The sequence below is a fragment of the Erinaceus europaeus genome, chromosome 1 (assembly GCF_950295315.1).
Source record: "Erinaceus europaeus chromosome 1, mEriEur2.1, whole genome shotgun sequence".
Taxonomy (NCBI): Eukaryota; Metazoa; Chordata; class Mammalia; order Eulipotyphla; family Erinaceidae; genus Erinaceus; species Erinaceus europaeus.
In genome coordinates this window covers 33155304-33175260 of record NC_080162.1, presented here as the reverse complement: position 1 = coordinate 33175260, position 19957 = coordinate 33155304, and the positions used below count along the sequence as shown (strand labels likewise).

General features: G+C 48.2%; 1 protein-coding gene across 1 annotated transcript in view; it reads left to right on the top strand.

Annotated features, from left to right (window-relative positions):
- CDH4 (cadherin 4) overlaps nucleotides 1–19957 on the top strand; it is a 572130-nt gene that overhangs the window by 495720 nt on the left and 56453 nt on the right. The window contains exon 6 of the mRNA XM_060180138.1: nucleotides 5439–5583. Coding sequence (XP_060036121.1) covers nucleotides 5439–5583 — 145 coding nt within the window. The remainder of the gene's footprint in view (nucleotides 1–5438; nucleotides 5584–19957) is intronic.

Sequence of the window (19957 nt, the reverse complement as noted above, 5' to 3'; positions counted from 1 at the left end):
AGCCTCCCCCTCATCATTCTAGCCTCCTTCCTCCTCCCTCCAGCCTCTTCTCTACTCCTTCCAGCCTCCTCCCCTCCTCCCACCAGCCTCTTCCCTTCCTCAGCCTCCTCCCCCTGCCTCTAGCCTCCTCCCCCATTCTTCTAGCCTCCTTCTCTCCTCCCTCCAGCCTCCTCCTCATCCATCTGGTCTTCTCCCCTCCTCTCTCTAGCCTCTCCCCTGCCTCTAGCCTCCTCTCCCCTCCCTCCAGCCTCCTTCCCTCCTCCCTCCTGTGCTGTCTACCCTCTTCCCAGAGGCCTTTACCCCATCTTGAATGCATTCTCTGTGGATGTGCTGGACTCTGGAGGACTGATCAGATGAGCACTGGACCCTGGTGACCATTTACTGAGAGTGGGAGAAAGAGGAGAGGAGGAGGCCTGCCTCTATCCTAGAGCAGCAAGGCCAAGTGCTTGCACCCCCAGCCCCTCAGCAGTCCCTTCATCACCCACCTGGTCTGCAGTCTCCGGCCCTGATTAGTGATCACCTCAGGAGCCTCTTCCGGCCTCAAAGAATCTCTCATCCAAACAGGCCCCACACAGAGGGGGTTGCTGATTAAGTTCACCTTTTTCCAGATTGCACAGACTAGTTTCAACAGTAGCTTTGAGAATAACATCCTCCTTCATTTATCTCCTCCTGGAAGTCTGATCTCATGGCTGGAGCCTTGGCTCTTCAGTTTCTTGCTGGAATAATCTTGTCAGTTGTATGTTCGCCTCCCCCACAAGCCCTTCAATCACTTGTAGAGGGCAGCATTTGCTAGGCTCCTTTTCCACCCACCCACCTTCTAGTCTGGGGAAAGCAGTGTTCAGGTGGGGACCAGGAGACTTGAACCCAGGTCCTTACACATAATAATGTGTATTGTGTTCTCTGGCCTGTGCCACTACCCAGCCTATGGACCTTTTCCATACACTTGGGCTGCTACTGTGAGGTCTACAGCTCTGTGCCCAGCCATGAGCTGTGCCTGGCAGGGAGAGCCCTGCTCTGGGACAGGCCTGATCCCCTCCAAAAGCCTAGGAGGCTGCAGAATCTGGGGTCCTGTCCAAAATGATATGTGGACTTTACCTCTAATACTTATTGAGGATTTTAAGATGGTGAGAGCAGAGTGTGAAGCTGGGCTCCTAAGCCTGGGGCCCTTCTGTCTGTCCTCCAGCTCCTGTGAGGCCCAAAGAACAAGACCATTTTCATAATGGCTGAGAGCATGCAGGCCCCACCTCATGTTCATCTGGGTATCCAGGGCCATGTGCAGCCCTGGTGCAAACTGTTCAGGCTCTGAGATTGAATTCCTTCCTTGGAGGAAGGGGAGACATGGCCGATGCTCCAGGCCTCCTCCTGCCACCACACAGCCCAAGGGTTGGTGGGGTGGGAGTGGGGGGACGTGCTTTCACACCTGCTTCAATGCCTCCACCTGGACCCCTCTCCCACAACCCTGCTCTCAACCTCTCCCAAGCCCCATACTTACTCACACCCCCATTGTTATCCCCCACACCCCCACACCATCAGCTCCATCTGCTTTCCTCTTGCAACCCCCACACTAGGAAATCCAGAGAAAGTTCTGGGAGAAGATGCCCACTGGACAGTGGTTTGGGGATTCTAGTGAATTCTCAGCCCCCTGCTGGCCTCCCCAGACCAGTCAGATAATTCTACCAATACAGACACTCAGTCTTAGGATGACTGCTGCCCCCACCCCCCACAGGCCCTGTGCTGCCTCCAGTGTGTGTCTAAACCTCATGGTGGCTGGATTTTCTGGTCTGCACCAAACACCTGAAGACTGAGAGACAGAGATGGGGGAAATGGATAAAGAAGCACAGAGAGAAAGAGGAGAGACAGGGAGTCATCCCACTGTATTCACAAAGAACATGAAGTGCTGACATCCTTCCTCCTGAGAGTGAGCTGACGTGGTGTGACATGTGTCACTTCAGGAAAGCCAGCAAGCAGCACTCAAATTCACAAAATAAATGTGTGATCACTGATTGCTTTGTAAGATGGTTCTCTAGAAGCTTCTTTTAAAGATTTCATCAGGAAAACACACTATAGAACATAGAGTCTACATATACAGTCATCCAGGGTGTGTCCATATGCAAGTACTTAGCCCAGACACTCTACTTCACTCCACCCTGAGAGTAAGAGTAAGACCAGGTTTGATTTTAGCCCCACTGCCGCCACCATTACAACCTGCTCTGCCACCCTGAGGCCAGAAAACATCCCTTCAAGACATCACAGGGAACTCACTTGTCACAGAAAATGTTGACACCTCAGGCCAGCCAAATAACTCAGCTTGATAGTGTGCTGCTTAGCCATGTGCATGACCCAGGTTCAAGCCCAGCCCCCACTGAGTTGAATGATACTCTGGTGCTGTGATCTCTCTCTCTCTCTACTTTCTCTGTCTCTATTAAAAAGAAGAGAAAAGGAAAGAAAAGAAAAGAAGAAAAAAGAAAAGAGGGGCACTCAGTGGCACACCGGCTTAAACGCACATATGCAAAGCACAAGGACCAGCGCAAAGATTGGTGCAAAGATCCCCGTTTGAGCCCCTAGCTCCCCACCTGCAGTGGGGTCGCTTCACAAGTGGTGAAGCAGGTCTGCAGGTGTCTATTTTTCTCTTCCCCTCTCTTTATTCCCATCCTCTCTCAATTTCTCTCTATCCTATCCTACAAGAATAACAGCAGCCACAATGGGGGTGAGAGGGGTAGGGGGATGGCTGCCAGAAACAGTGAATTCTTATTGTAGGCACCAAGCCCCAGTGATAACCCTGGAGGCAAAAAGAAAAAACAGAAGAGAAAGTAAGGGAAGGGGAGGGGAGTGGAGTGGAGTGGAGGAGAGGAGAGGAGAGGAGAGGAGAGGAGAGGAGAGGAGAGGAGAGGAGAGGAGAGGAGAGGAGAGGAAGATTTAACACCTCTATTGACTTTGCTTGTCCCCACACACAGACTGAGAGATAAAGGCCTTGAGGGTGAAGGTGGGAGGGGCTCTTTTATCACTGAATACAATGAACACTGGGAAGATGGGGACACAGAAGGACCAGGCTGCAGCTGCTTTTCCACACTTTCCATCCTTATCTGCACTTGGACTGCTCCTGCTGCTAAAGATAGTGCCTGCACCCAGGCTGCCACTTTAGCTAGCAGATAATAACTTTAATTTTAGCTCAGAATTACTTTTTCCCAAAGGCTCCTTGGCCTTTGACCCTCTGCCTTATTGCACGACTGCGTTTGACAAGATGAGGGATCGCCTGGCCAACTGCTAGAAAAACTTCCGCCTCAGCGAGGCAGAGGCAGGTCGGTGGTTCCCAAGAACAGGGAAGCTGGCCCCCTGGAGGAGGTGGCTGTTACAAGATCAATTCAAGGTTTTAAACAGGAACTCATCTGGGACCAAACACAGTCGCATCTTGCTTTGTGGGAATCAGTCCTAATTTGTCTCCGTGCAACAAGGCAGATGGGTTCCTCTGGTTAAGCCAGGCTCCAGAGTGTCCTGAAAACACCCCCACTTCAAGGGTAAAACTTCACTGGGGCCTCCAGAGTGGGACCAAAGTGTTGAGAACCTAGAGACACAGTAGCTTAGTCTCCTCTTTCTCCAGAGGTGCACCCCCAGTTCAGACTCTTTCTTCTCCCTGCTGGCCTGAGCCTGGCCCATCTTGTTGCAAAGACCTGAAGGATCAGTGTGTCCAGCTGGGAGGGTGATGCGGTTTTAGCTGAGCAAGGTGGCAGAGATGCTGTTGTGTGACAGTCCCAGCTTTAATGTGGAGAGACATCCTGAAGATCAGCTCCACTCTCCAAGTTTTGGTTCTCCCGCAGAAATCCTGGGTCCCTGATGGCCCCATCCCAGCTGCCTTCGCTGCCCGCAGAGCTCAGGCTGTGTGTGCCCCAGGAAGTGCACAGGCATCCACATTTGCTACCCTTCCTGCCCCCTTCTGCATTTCTCAACCCAGATGGCACCCACCTGTCTTCTAGATGAGGACTCCAGGGCAAGAACCCAGAGTCCAGTCCAGCACAAGCATGGGGAGACTCTTGATAATGACTGAGTGGGTGAATTAATGAGTGAATGAGTAAGTGAGTGAAGGAGTGAGTGAGTGAGTGAGTGAGTGAGTGAGTGAGTGAGTGAGTGAATAAAAGAAAGATCCAAATATTAAATGGGGATCTGATGCTACAGTTACGCCATCCTGACTTCCCTAGGCAGATGACCTCACCAGTGCATCCTGGAAGCCCACCTCCCCAGAGCCCTGCCCTACTAGGGAAAAATAGAAACAGGCTGGGGGTATGGATCAACCTGCCAATGTTCATGTCCAGTGGAGAAGCAATTACAGAAACCAGAACTCTCACCTTCTGCACCCCATAAAGATTTGGGGGCAGTGGTGCACTGCATTAAGCACACACAGTACAAAGCACAAGGATCCTGGGTGGAACCCCCAGATCCCCACCTGCAGGGGGGTCACTTAACAAGTGGTAAAGCAGGTCTGCAGGTATCTATCTTTCTCCCTCTCTATCTCCTCCTCTCAATTTCTCTCTGTCCTATCAAAAAAATCAGAAGAAAAAAAGATTGGCCACAGGAGCAGTGGATTTGTAGTGCAGGCACTGAGCCACAGCTGTAACCCTGAAGGCAAAAAAATAAATAAAATTGGTCCATACTCCTAGACAGAAAAAGAATGTGGAAGCTTCCAGCTGAAGGGATGGGACACAGTACCCTGGTGGTGGGAATGAACTATGTGGAATTATACCCCTGTTATCTGACAATCTTGTTAATCATTATTAAATCACTAATTAAAAAAATAAAGCTGAAAGAAAGACTCTGAGCAACCCCTATCAACCTTCCAATCTATGTTCCAGTCCTTTGAACTTCAAGAGATTCCCATGTGAAATTCCCTGGGGCCCCTTCCAGCAGGAGAGGACAGGTCTGCACTCCAAGAACCACCCCCCCTTTCCTCTGGGGTGCCCCAAGAACCAACACATCTGGCGGGGAGGCCCAATGAGTAGACTCATAGTGGGTACCAAGTGGACCTTAGCCCTCAACAAAGTTTGGGAGCCCCACGTGCCTGACCACTCAGTAGTGGGGGGGGGGGGTTGGCAGCACAGGCAAGCCTTCCACCCTTTCTGTTGGACAGAAATGGCTTTTCCATAGCTGTTGTGCCATGGTCAGTCGTACCTAGACCTGTATGAGAGACCCAGGAGACCCTAGGTGGGCCTCTGGGCCTTGGTCAGCATCCAGTTCATGGGCTTCCCTGTTGAGTTATGAACATCTCCCTGTCTCCACAAAGCAGAGAACCAGGGCACAGAGATACTCCCCATCTCCAACCTTCCTTCCACTTCTGCTGTCCATGGAGGACCCTGGATCTCTCTCCAGTGCTGCAGGTCCCAGGATCTAGCTCTTGGTGAATGTGAGTCATGGCCTTGACCAGGGTGCTGTCTTGTTACACTTTTCAGCTCAGAGCTCATGCTGTGGACATGAATGGCAACAAAGTAGAGAACCCTATTGACCTCTACATCTACGTCATTGACATGAATGACAACCGCCCTGAGTTCATCAACCAGGTCTACAACGGCTCTGTGGATGAGGGCTCCAAACCAGGTGAGTCCAGATGGCCCATGTCCTCTCTACTGGCAGCCCCAGTGATGCAGAGGATGCCATCTTCTGGGAGGGGCCACCACCACCACAGCACCATGGGACTCCTCCAGTGTGTATTGACTTAGAAAATGTTTACAGATGGGACTAGGTGGTGGTGCACCTGGTTGAGTGCACATGTCACAATGCTCAAGGACACTGGTTCGAACCTCCGGTTTCCACCTGCAAGGGGAAATTTTGAGAGTTGTGAAGCAGTGCTGCAGGTGTCTCTCTGTCTCTCTCCCTATCACCCCCTTATCTCTTAATTTCTGGCTGTCTCTATCCAATAAATAAATAAATATGGTAAAAAATAAAAATAAAAAAAGTTTTTGCAGATCACCATCATATGCAGGCACTGAGTTCTCAGGCCTCACAGCCCAGAGATGACACAGACAAAAGAAAAACTGATCCTACTGCAATGACAGTGAGCATCCTCAGAAAGAAACCCTCACCCTAGGTACTGAGAATCTTAGAGCCACTGTAGATCATAGAAGTTCCCTCTGCAGAATGACCTAGATAGAAGTCAAGAGCCAAAGCACAATGAAGACCATGGTGCTTTAATGCATGTGATGGAAGGGGACTTAGAAAGGGGGACAGGATGTGCAAGGGCCCTGGGGCAGAAGAAGGGTCAAAGAAAAGGTCCACCATTCCAGGTGTTGTGAGTCACACCCTGGATCTGATTCCAGACATAACAAGAAGCCTTCTTCTTCTTCTTCTTCTTCTTCTTCTTCTTCTTCTTCTTCTTCTTCTTCTTCTTCTTCTTCTTCTTCTTCTACTTCTTCTTCTCCTCCTCCTCCTCCTCCTCCTCCTCCTCCTCCTCCTCCTACTCCTCCTCCTTCTCCTCCTCCTCCTTCTTCTTCTTTTTTGCCTCCATGGTTATTGCTGAGGCTTGGTGCCTACACTACGAATCCACTGCTCCTGGAGGCCTTTTTTTTTCATTTTGTTGTCCTTGTTTTTTCATTGTTGTTGTTATTGATGTCATTGTTTTTGGATAGGGCAGAGAGAAATGGAGAGAGAAGGGGAAGACAGAGGGGGAGAGAAAGATAGACCTGCCTCACCCCCTGTGAAGCGACTCTCCTGCAGGTGGGGAGCCAGCCGGGGGGCTCCAACTGGGATCCTTACACTGATCCTTGCACTTTGCACCATATGCGCTTAACTCGCTGCTCTATTGCCCAGCCTCCAACAGGAAGCTTTCTACAAAGTCAGGTATCCTCAGTCCAGAGGAGCCAGTATGGGGGAAGCCCTAGAGCCCTCAGCATTAACCCAAGAGTCCTGATTCCCAAACTGGCCCAATACTTTTTAGTGTGTCAGTTTTTAGTGTGTACGTTTAGCAACCTTTTATTTTATTATTACTGCCACCAAGGTTTTCATTATTATTTTATTATTACTGCCACCAAGGTTATCACTGGGGCTTGGTGCCTGTATGATGAACCCACTGCTCCCAGCAGCCATTTTTTTCTTCCCTCCTTTCTTCCTTTCTTTTTCTTTCTTTCTTTCCTTCTTTCTTATATTTTATTAGATAGGGCAGAGAGAAATTGAGAAGGGAAGGGGAGAGAAAGATGGAGAGAGAAAGATAAACACCTGCAGACCTGCTTCACCCCTCATAAAGCATCCCCCCTACATGTGGGGAATAGGAGCTTGAACCTGGGTCATTGCACATGGTAACATGTGTGTGTAACCAAGCATACCACCACCTAGGCCCCCAAGCTTGGGACAGGTCTGGTCTCAACTCCCAAGAAATGGGCTCCCTCCCTCTCCTCTTTTCAGTGAAGAAGCATGAGCCCTGAGAAGTGAGGTAGGTTACCCAGACCCCAGTGTACATAGGTGGGTCTGAACCCAGACACCTCAACACAGGTGTACAACCTATGGGTACAACCCTGATCATCTGGGTGCTATAAACAATAAGAAATAAAATAAAAGTTTTTAATTTAATTAAACTTCAGATCTGATTGTAGCTGGCAGCTCAATTGGCTTTCCAATCCTACGAGGGAGGATTCCCAGGCTCTTTGGTCAACTCAGGCAGAGTATGCCAAGCTCAGAACCAGAGCAGCTTCCTAGAGCACTGAGTTCCAGCACTCCCCACCCCCAATCCACCCCACCCAGCCCTGAGGTCAGTGGACATTTGGCTCTGGGGCTGCCAAGGCAAACATTTTTCATCATTCCAGTGCTGGAGGTGGTTGTCATAGCTCAGTCTCCAGGGACTGCTATTTCAACAAGATGAATTTTGTTTTCGATTCATTGTCTCTCAGAATTGTGAAGCCTGGACCAGCCTGGTGTCACCAAAGGAAACAAGATGTGACATTATTTCAGCCAGAACCTTGAGCCCGCTCATCCCTGCAGCCCCTTGAGGGACAGGGCAGGCAGGCATTGGGCAGATGAGCTATAAGCAGCTGAGGAAAACCAAGGGTGTGGGGGCTCCAAGAGCAGGGTGGGAACTGCTGTCGGCTCAGGGTGTTTCTTGTTAATACTGAGGCAGTGGGGACATCTCTCCTCAGGACCCACCACCATTCTATAAAGGCTCCTCAATATCACAAATCAAAACTCCCATGTCTCCTTCTCAAACAAATCAATACAGAACATCCTCCCAAATGTGTAACTGGCTATAGTCATTATGCTAACAAAAGCAGCAAATTGCTCCTCTTGTCCTCAGGAATCCTGATAAGCCTTTGAACCCATAGCAGCCTCCATCCCTCTCAAGCTGAGGGGCCATTGGAATGCTGGCCATGGCCTGGACAGAGCCTGCTGTTGCGGCACCAGATCACTCCTGTACCTCTTACCCAATAGTGGCTCCAGGCGCAGTCTGACTTTCAGGGCTCCTGGGGGGCCCCTAGAGTCTGTCTCTGGTCCTAGAACAGCCCTCGGAGGATGACAGTGGCCAGGCAAGGTTGAGAAGATGGTGTTCACAGTATGTGTAGTGTCCCCAGCCCACCACCACGACACGCAGGGGCTCCCCAAGACCTCTGCTCCCCTGCATCAGTAGAGAGCAGTAATAGAAGGATTTTCCTCTGTCCTTTGTGGGCTAAGGGAAATCTACCACCTGGAATTAGTCATTACCATCAGGGATGATAGACTAATGAAGGGTTTCAGGCTCATGTTCTAATGGAAAATAAATGGAAAGATGTATTAAATATTGACTCTGTTAGATAAGAACCTTGTAAGATTGGGGAGGAAGTTCAGTTGGGGACATTGGCAAACCCAGCTCCCAGGCTGACCCCATATTCACTCAGTGTTCTTCTGGCCCCAGGACCCTCAATTTGAAAAAATGGTTTTGCTGGGTCTAGTGCACTAAGTGGGAAAGGTTGGGGAGGCCTGTCCCCACGAGTGGGAAACATTCATTGTGGTTTGAACTCCAGAAAGCCCTCAACTTTTGTTCTCATTTTTAATCTAGTTAGCAAACAAGTAGCCTTGAGAGAAGGGTTTTTTTTAATTATTTTTTTATTTTCCCTTTTGTTGCCCTTGTTTTTTATTGTTATATCTATTATTGTTGTTGTTATTAATGTCATTGTTGTTGGATAGTACAGAGAGAAATGGAGAGAAGAGGGGAAGGCAGAGAAAGATAGACACATACAGACCTGCTTCACTGCCTGTGAAGCGACTCCCTTGCAAGTGGGGATCTGGGGGTTCAAACCGGGATCCTTACACTGGCCCTTGCATTTTGCGCCACCTGCACTTAACCCGCTGCACTACCGCCCAACTCCCGAGAAAAGGGTTTTTTTCGGCTAATTGAACTAGAAAGTTCGGAGATGAATGGTAGCTGCTGAAACTGTGATGTCCATAGCTGAACTTGAGTCACCTCTGCTCCCTCTTCCTGTGATCAAGAGCTACAGCAGCTGCAGGTGTGTCCAGGAGCAGCAGGCAGGCTGGGAGAGATGCACCTCTACTGTCAGTCACACAAGAGTCCCAGGGCAGATCCTTGTGGGCCTGGCATGGCTGCTGGATCTCTCTGAGTCAAGTGGCTGGTGCTCCAACTTGGAAAGCTTTACAGACAGCTGTGGAGTCAGGCTCTAGCTCTCCTCCAGTCTGTATGTGTGGCAGGCAGGGAAACCAGAGTGTTGTCTGCCCCACTGTGGATGCCAGTAGCCCTGGACCCACACCTCTTACTGCTGGAACTTCCTGGAATGGTAGCAGTATAGTCTGTTGGTGCTGTTCAGGACAGCAGCCACTAGGCCTCTATGGAACCCAAGCTCCTGAAATGTGACTCTCAAAAACAAGGCACTGAATTGTACTTAGAGCTGGTTCAGTTCCCAGCATTAATGAAGAGAACCTGGGTGCAGGTCATTTGTTGGGGGGGGCGCTGCTTCTTCCCATAAAATGTGGGGGGGTGCCTGATTAAGGGTGGGTTCAGAGTCAGACCTCAGGCCACTGACCTCCATGTAAGAGCACTCAAGTTCACAGTCCTGAGGAGGAGAAAGGGGGGCCACCAGTGGGACAGCTGCTGGGACTGAGAACTGCAGAGCCAGCAGAAGCCATGAAGGCATGGGTACACTTGCTTCGTAGACCAGCTCCTCCACCAGCCCAAGACCCACTGCACTTTCCACATCCCTTGGGAGCTGCATCCTTGAGATGATTGTTCTTCAAGTCCTGGGGGGGGGGGGGGGGGGGTATGGCGGGGAAGCTACCCTGAGAAGCAGTGGCCCCATGCCTAAGCAGCCAGAAGCAATGTTGTCCTACCCCTTTGGGGTGATCTGCCTGCATCTCCAAGGGCCCTCAGGTGTGCCAATGAATCTTGAAAAGACTGTGTTCTTTACCTTTGAACTTACCTAAGAGGAGCATGGGATAGATTTGAGGCAGCTGCTGCTGTACCCTGACCTGAAGCTCAGCGACCCCGGCTTTGCCCACCTCCCTTCACAGCTTTAAGGTGCTTGGAAGAGGCAGTGCTCATGGGAGAGACAGCCCCAGTCTCTGCACTAGAGGGTCTCATTTGAGACCCCACGCATCCAAGGGTGCCTCCTCTCCCCTAAAGATTAGACCGGCACCACAGAAACACACAGCAGCAGCACTTAGCCTATGCTTCCAGGAGATGGCAGTGCCTGGAGACCATCTGTTTTCTCCCTCTCTGGCCCCAGCAGCAACCCTGAAAAGAAGTGAGAACGATTGTTGATAGCAGATGAAGGCAAAATTGAAGCCCAGGAAACCTAGTTTATGAGCTACCATTCTAACCAGCTGTTAACAGCCTTCCCCACCCTATTCCTACCCCCAGCCTGTACCAGGCATGCATTTGGCCACAGAACAAATCAGAATTTGAATGGGAGCTTGTAGGGATCACAACTTCCCCAGGCTGTTTGCATCCTCCTCTTGCATCTCAATACATGATCACAAGAAAGCTACTGAGCTTCAGAGCATCACATATACCATGAGCCAGGAAGAAGGATCTAGGAAGGGAAAAGACCAATTCAGAGCATGGGTGGATTTCTTCTTTAAAAAAAAAAAAAAAAAAAAAAGCAGGTGCTGTGTGCAAGTATGCCTTTCTCCATTCCCAGAAAACACACAAACCCACCAGGGAACCCACCATCCAGCTGAAAAACAAAGAACTACATAGGCTACATACTTGCTAAAGTGTGACACACAGCCATACAAAGACAGAGAGAATCAAGTGCCCCAGGCTGTCAAGAAAAGAAATTATCCCACCTCCAGCCTCTGCAGGTACTATGCCCACAGCTTAGCTGCCCTCCCTCCCCCAGTCTCCACAGCACTAATTCTTCCTCCTTCTCCTCATCCTCCTCCACCTAGTCCTCCTCTGCCACCTCCTCCTCCACCACCTTCTCCTTCTCACTCATCACTTCTGCACAAATGACTTTTCTGCCCCTTTCACCCCAGGCTCCTCCATGTCCATCAGAAGTTCCAACAGTTCACCGCCTTGTGGTCAGTTCCTCACTGATGAGATTTCTGTGTCTTTCCACAGACCCACCTACCTCCTATGGGGGTAGGTACCTGAAGGAAGGAGGTGTCCAGGGAAGTCCCAGAGAGATCTGATACATAAATTTTACTTCAGATCATGTCCATCTCATTTCTTGAGCTCAGAGGAGCCAAGCAAGCAGGAACTGTGACAGGCTGGAGGGTCTCTGCCTGTGCAAAGGGAGGCAGAGTCTGCAGCCTGCACTGAGGGCCAGAGGCCAGGTGGCATCTCAGGCTGTGCAATTCAGGCCCTACTTCTGGAACCCAGTTCACAAGAAAGCCTCCCTTCTTCTTCCTGCCTGGAGGTGGACGTGACACTCTGACTAGGATCTGTCCTTCTGTTCCTTGAATCCCATGCTCGCTGTCACTCTGCCCAGCACCGTCCCTGACTCTCACGACTGTCCCTGAGTGTGTCCTCAGAACTGGACACTACCCTACCTACACACACACCTTCTTCTTCCCCCTTCCCAGTAGTTTCTTCAGTGAGGATATTGGGTTCTCTATCTCCCTGGGAGCCAGAACATCCCAGCCTAGTCCCACATCATTTTCCAAACCTCCCAAAGATGCCTCTGTCTTGATTACTTTTTAACTGGAAAAAAAAAAAAAAACACTCTAATTAGAATCCCTGCTTTCCCAAACTCCTTATAACTGTGTGGAGGTCTACACAATATAAATTCTGAAATTAATGTCACTTTAAAATATTAAGTAGCAGAGACATGCTGCAAACGAAGTCAAAGGAATCTTCATCCATACAACACAGAGCTTTTGCTTAAATAGATTATTCTATTAGTGGGCTGGTTTATTTATTTATTTATTTTATTTCTGTGCCGGCGGAGGTGCCCTGAGATTAATGCCACGGACTGATGCACAGATGGCACCAGATACTTGAAAGTCATCTGAATATTAAGAATTTAAATCTTTAGCCTCAGTGATTTGAGCAGAAAGCCAATTATGGGGCTGAATTAGTTTTCAAATTAAACTGCAATTTAAGGCTTGTGAAATTAATCCTTTAAGGCGTATGGCAGCGTTTGTACATGAATTCCAAGCAGAAGTGGGGCTGGGAGCCTTCTGCATGCTCCCCTTACCTGTGGGTGCAATTAATAAAGAAGTGTCCAGAGCAAGTCCCTTTTGAGGGAAGGCAGGCTGTGCCGCCACTTGAAGGCACAGAGCAGACACTACCCCCACATTTGATTTCACTGTCTATGGAAAACCCAGATCTGTCTCCTGGGAAGAAAGGCCCAGGTTGGCCTCCTGGGAATCCTCTAGAAGGATGATTGCCTTGTTTCCTTCCTTCTTGTTCTCTCCTCTGTTGAGTGGCACAGCTCCCTTCCACCTCACCACAGAGCCTGTGGAACCTGGACAGCAGGTCCCCATGGGTGACACAGCTGGTTGGCAGGCCAAACTGTTTCTTCTGATAGCTCAAGCATTTTCACAGTGTTCACTGAAGGCTGTGAGGGATACCAGGGAAAAGAGATAGTCACTAAGAAAGCAGGGCAAGGACCCTTGGGGTGGGCACCCCCTCAAGTATGAGGAAGCAGCAAGGAACTCTTGTGAATGAGCAGAGGACCCCAGTGCTCAGGGCAGAGCCTGGCTATCCCCTCTGGTCCCCAGATATCCTGAGTGTCTACTTCGTGGACTGAGACAAACAGCAGCGTGTAGGACACCTTCAAACCAGAGGCTGCTGTCCCCTTCTGCCTTCTGGGCTCTCAAATGGGAGTTCCTCCCACCTTCTCCTGCCCCTTCAAGAAGGAAAGGCAGACACTGCTTATGTATGGGGTCTAGGGCTGTGAGCCCTGTGTAGCAGTTTCTGTGGTTATCCCACACCATAGCCTTTTGGCTCTAAGAATTCAGGTGACATGTGTGTGTCACCCAGTCCTGAGTCAGGGTTTTGAACCCAGCCAGGCTCTCCAACTTCTATTTTGTAATGAGTGTGCTTAACCAGGTGTGCCACCATCTGGCCCCTCCAACTTTCTATTTTGTAAAGAAATCCAAATTGTGAGTCAGGCTTAGAAGGAGGGCGGGGAAATATATATATATCTTGGATCCCAGGATGTGTTTTGATGGATAGAGCACATACCTCCATGCCTGAGGCCTGGGGTCAAGCCCCTACACATCCTAAAGTCATAAGAAATAAAACCATGGATGGTTGGATCTGTGCTTTGTTCTTTCTCTTTTCCCTCAGTTATATGATACCTTTGTTGTCTTCCCTTTTATTTTAGAGACATTTCACTTTCTAATAATCAGGTGATACTCTTTGAAGGAAACTTGGGAGATACAGAGAAAAATCACAGAGAAAAGTTCAAAATCTGCCATGCTGCCCTTCCCTCAGAGGCTGATAGCATTTGGCCTCTTTTTCCATCTGGGCCTTGTACTCTGCATAAATGTGCTTTGATTTTAGAGTCTGGGGGTCTTGCTGAGCACAGTTTAGATGTTTGATGTTGAAGTCTGGAAAAAAAAAACTCACCTGGGAGGGCACCCAGGTTTTAGTCCCTAGTACACCACACAGGACCAACACGGCACTGGGAGGGGACTTAGGCACTGTGGTGTCTCCTCTCCCTCTCTCATTTTTCCTTTTTTTTTTTTTTTGTAATACCATAAATTTGGCTTTTTTGTTGTTGTTGTTTTACATTCATTTATTTTATTCATTTTTATTTTTACCAGAGCACTGTTCAGTTCTGGCTTATGGTGGTACTAGGGATGGACTCAGAGTCTCAGGTATAAATATCATTTTGCATAACCACTGTGCTATCTCCCTAGCCTTCTCCTATTTGGGGAAAGAATTAGCCTGGAGCATTGAAGGCCAGTGACAGAAAAAGAAAAGTCTGATCCCTCCCCCTGTTTTTCCATATATCATGAAAATTTCAAATATCACCCTGGCAGATGGAGGAGGTGCCAAGAACTGCCTCTTGGAACAGAGCAGGCAACAGAAGCACTGGGTGGCCCAAGTTCAAAACCATTACCAGCTCGGGTTAATGACTAGTTAATGTGCTAAGACTGCAGTGACACCGGCTCCTAATGAAGGCCCCTCTTCTGAGCCAGGGGTGAATTCCACCTCCTGGGTACAGCTCCACGGCCTCAGCCCCCTCTGCAAGAAGAGAGACCCTATTTCTCCACCTACCACAGGAAGCCCAAAACAAGAGCACTGCAGTTGCTTTTTTGTCTTCCTTTTTTTTTTTTCATGAGGGCAGGCTGGTAGTTTATACTATGGCTGTTTACAGATAGGCACATAAATGCCCCATGACCTTTCCATACCCTCCCAGACGCTCCCTCCCCAGTCTTTTGCTTTATACACTTCCCAGTATAAGGTTTGCTTTGTGTTTTCATTTTCAGATTTGTTTCTTTTTTTTATTAGTGATTTAATATTGATTTACAAAATTATAACAGGAGTATAATTCCACACCTATCCCATCACCAGAATTCTATGTCCCCATTCCCTCCACTGGAAACAGCAGTAGTTCTCCCAAAATCAGAGATATGTGTTGACTATTATTTCTGTAACTATCTATCTATATTTATATATATTTACCCTTTTTTTTCTATGATGATCCTATCTTCTTTTCCTTTCTAAGTCGCACTACTTCTGAGTGTCCTTCTCTTCTCCCCCTGCCCCTTTTTCCTCTCTGGGTCCTGATGAAATTGAAGCTCAGAGCCCTCTGGTCATCTTCCCTTAACATTTCTTCCCCTCTGGGGATATGAATCAAAATTCTTTATGCAATGCAGAAGGTAGAAGGTCTGGCTTCTGTAATTGTTTCTTCACTGAATATGGGGGTTGACAGGTCAATCCATACACCCAGCCTCTTTCTGTCTTTCCCTAGTGGAGCAGGGCTCTGGAGAGGTGAGGTTCCAAGACACATTGGTGAGGTCATCTGCCCAGGATGTTCAGGATGAAATTGTAGTAGCTTCCGCAACCTGGTGACTGAAATGCAATAAGATATAAAGCAGGACAAAATGTTTAATGAAGAGGGATAATAAAGTAGAAATGGAGCAGCTGGGAATAGGGATTTTAGGGTGGAAAGAAGATAGAAATTCTATTTTAGATATGTTACTAGGGGCCCATGGCTATGGTAATTGTTGCTGAAGCTTGATAACTAACCTGCAGGTGAACTAAAAATGTTGTCTGCGAAGATGGTGTCAGGGTTGAGAATAGGACTAGAAAGCTGCATCAGGGCAGAGAGTAGCTCTCAAACTTGAAGAAAATATATAAATACAGTTAACTATTTACCATGTTGACCTGACTAGTGACCCATATCTAGGCATATTTAGCATAGGAGTCTGTATAACCTCCAAGTCCCTATCAGTTTGTATGTCTGTGTTTGTAGTCCATGGTCACAGCTGGGAACATTCTAAGCTGCTCTCGTTTCTGGACCAGTTTTCTTTGAATGGCAGAGTTAGGTGACCCAGCCTCTCTTTGGCGAGTAGGGTAGTGCTTATCACTGGTAGTTGATAGTAAGAGAACAGTCCTAAAGAATTCCACAAGAGGGCTTACAATGATGTCCCTTTTTCCCTTTTTTTTTTTTTTTAGGTTTTTTTTTTTTTTCCAGAGTACTGAGCAGCTCTGGCTTATGGTAGTACAGGGTATTGAACCTGGGACTTCAAAGCCTCAGACAAGAAAGTCTCTTTGTATAACTATTATGCTATCTATCCCTCCTAATGAGGTTCTAGATAGAAGTGACCAGTGATGGTGGAGAAGGATCTATTAGATGTTTAGGCCCATTGAATAGATTCAAGGATTCCCTGACTAGGGCCTCAGGTGATAGGGTGGCCTGGCAGTGACCATCATTAAGTGAGCTAGTCTCTTGCCTTTTTGCAGACTTTGTAGTCCCTTTTTTTTACCTTGACAAGCTTAGGCTTTCTCCCAGTTGTTAAAGCACTAAGCATCAATTATTGTGGGATGCAATTGTTTTTAACCAAAGGCCTGCAGACTTAGGACCCCTGATCAATATCTGATTAGTGCTTCATTAATAAGCACTAGCCCTTTGAGCCTCACATAAAGTTTCCTGGCTGAAAAAATAAAACTGAGAAGTGTAGAGTCCAGGCAAAACCACAGCTCACCCCACAGACCTGAGTCCAGCCCCCTGGCATCCCCCCCAAAGCTCCCTGGCACCTCTGCCTTCCTTCCTTTGGGATGGAGATGGGACAGAATTTAGCTCAAGGAAGCATTTGGCCATCAGCCTCAAGTAGGCCTCTGGGGGATAGCTAGGACAGCCCCCACCTCCTCATGTGCCTCCTAGCAGGGTGGGTAGGCCAGGAAATAGAGAATCACAGGTGAGGAAGAGAAGGGCAGGGGCCTCAGGTTTCCAAACCATAGCAGTCCATAAAATATTAAATCCATCCTGTCCTGCCACAGGCGAACCTGGGAGATGTGTCCCCTACAGCTCGGGCCCGGTTGCTGCTTCTGTTGTAGAACTGACTTCCTCTCCTTGCCAACCGGCTCTGAGGTGGCTGCTCTGGCATGTTTTCCTGAGTGGATTCTCTCTGTGCTCACAGAGCACATCCCCACCTGCTCCGAGTTCCCGCTCAGGCTTTGCAAAAGCAAAGCTTCTCTAAGCAGCAAGCGTTTCCTTGAAGTTGAATTTACTTAGTGCAAAGATCTGACCTTTATTCTTTCATTCTAGTGCTAATTTTTCCCTTTCATAAAGCAATTGAGCTCTATGCCTTTATTGTTCTCCCTTGGTAGGACAAGAAACCGGCGGTCTTATATTTGATCCCTCTGCATGTTTTTGTTTTTAACCAAACCAGTCCGTGAAATTTAAAAAATATATGTCATTTTTAATTAAATCAAAGATCTGGGGTCAGCAAATTGTGAACCAAACTCAGCCCACCACATGTTTATAAATAAAGCTTTACTGACACATAGGCATGGCTGTTGACATTTCAGCTGTGGCTGCTTTCAGGCCAGGCGATGCTGAGGACCAGCAACAGAGCCCATGAGCTCACAGTGCCACTTACTCTTTGGCCCTTACAAACATCTTGCAGTTTCTTAGCCTGTCCCCAGGCTGAGGCCCCAGGGTAGCTGCTTGCAGGCTCAGATGACACAGAACACACTGACAGGATTTGCTCAGTCATGAACTTCCTCAGTCTTCCCCCTTCCGTTCATCAAAAGGGGAGTATGAGCCTCACTTCTTGTCTGCACTTCCCTTCCCCACTTCCGGCTCCACCGCCAGCCCCTTGGGTTCTCCAGGCTCTGAGGAGGCTGAGCTTCACCTGTAGCATGCAATGGCCTTACTGTGTGGGGGTGCCGCGGGGTTGCTGGGGGAACTAGGCCTTGGACAGCAATAGTGGAAAGGCTTTGGGTGTGGTCTTTGCAGGGAGAAGTACACTTTGTGGGAGATGTACTATAATTCATCCCCTTGATTGTTTTTAGCAATAAGTGAGCATGACCTCTGAGGGAGGGGAGCCAGTGGGTAACAGTCAACTTACTGGGGGGGGGGGGGGGACTGTGGTGTCTGATTTCTTTTTGATGTGAAGGAAGGACAGGTGCCAGGATGAAATATTTGGGTCTGTGTATCACTGGGAGCCTGGACTCACTCACCATGCCCTCTCCATTCCTAACTCACCCCAAGTTCCCCACTTCACCTGTCCCTGATGTGGAAGTCATAGTGGAAGAGAGCTCTCAGCTCAAAGTTTGGCCTCAGCCTCACTGCCTTTAATGAACCAGGAGGTCCAGGTGAGATGGGTGGGTGCCCACATTGCAGCCTGGCCAGAGCTGGGCAGCTGAAGGTGACCTGCTGATTGATAAGCACTGGCAGAGGTCATGGGAGGAAGCAGGCCAGGTGCTCAGAGGAGATCTCAGGACAGAGCCACAACAGTTTTGAAACCTGCACAGTCTTAGGTGACCTTGAGTGAGTACAGCAAACCTGCACAGTCAGTTCCATCTCTCCCCACATCTCTAGTTATCAGCTGTTTGCTTCTCTTTCCTCCATTCTCCACCCCATCACCACTGGCCAGCACATCCACTGAGCCCCTCCCCTGTACCAGGTATGGGGTGACCTCAGTGGGTCTTTGTTGCATAGACACATATGCCAAGGACTCCTGAAGAGCAGCCTATTTGGGGAGGCTGGGTTTTCTGTTCCCTTTGACTCTAAACTAGCAGCAGTCAAATGCCAAATGTCCTTTCCTAGAGATGGTTCATTTCAAATTGTACACAGTGCCCTTATGCGCTCTCCTGGTGCAGGTGTGGCTTGCTTTAAGAAAGCTTAAAACCAGCAACAAAGCCTCCATCAGGTATATGGCTGCTCACAAGTGAAATTCGGCATGGTTTGTTTGCTTGTTTGTTCTGGTAAGCAACTTTAGAATCTCATAAAGCAAAATTATTTTTGTTTTATTGCAATTCACCTTCTAGAGATGTACCACATATTGGACCTTTATAAACACACATACACATACACACGCACACGCACGCACACACACATTGTGTCTTGGGATTGTCTTCTGGAATCATTTTCCTCCTTCCTGAAACTTGTTTTCAGTTTGCTATGCTGACTAAACTAGCTGTGACTTCCTGTGGGCTGTGGATTTGTTTTGTTTTTTTGTTTTTGATTTCTTTATTGGGGAATTAGTGGTTTACAGTTGACAGCAAAATACAATAGTTTGTACATGCATAACATTTCCCAGTTTTCCATATAACAATTCAACCCCCACTAGGTCTTCCTCTGCCATCATGTACCTCCCACCTCCACCCCAGTGTCTTTTACTTTGGTGCAATACACCAACTCCAGTCCACGTTCTGCTTAGTGTTTTCCCTTCTGTTCTTGTTTTTCAACTTCTGTCTATGAGTGAGATCATCCCATATTCATTCTTTTGTTTCTGACTTATCTCAGTTAACATGATATCTTCAAGCTCCATCCAAGATGGGATGAAGAAGATGAATTCACCATTTTTAATAGCTGAGTAGTATTCCATTGTGTATATAGACCACAACTTACTCAGCTATTCATCTGTTGTTGAACACCTGGGTTGCTACCAAGCTTTGGCTATTAAAAATTGTGATGCTATGAACAAAGTTATACACAAGCCTTTTTGGATGGGTATGTTTGGCTCCTTAGGATATATCCCCAGGAGAGGAATTGCAGGGTCATTGGTAAGGTAGGTCCACTTATAACCTTGAGAGTTCTCCAGACTGCTCTCCACAGAGGTTGGACCACAGTTCCTTTGTCCCCACAACCTCTCCAGCATTTGTTGCTGCTACCTTTTCTGATGTATGACATTCTCACTGAAGTAAAGTGGTATCTCATTGTTGTCTTTATTTTCATTTCTCTGACAATCAATGACTTGGAGCATTTTTTCATGTTTGTTGGCCTTTTGGATTTTTTTTTTTTTTTTTGCCTTCAGGTTTATTGATGGGGCTTGGTGCCTGCACTATGAATCCACTACTCCTGGAGGCCATTTTTTCCCTTTTGTTGCCCTTGTTGTTTTATCGTTGTTGTGGTTATTATTGTTGTTGTTG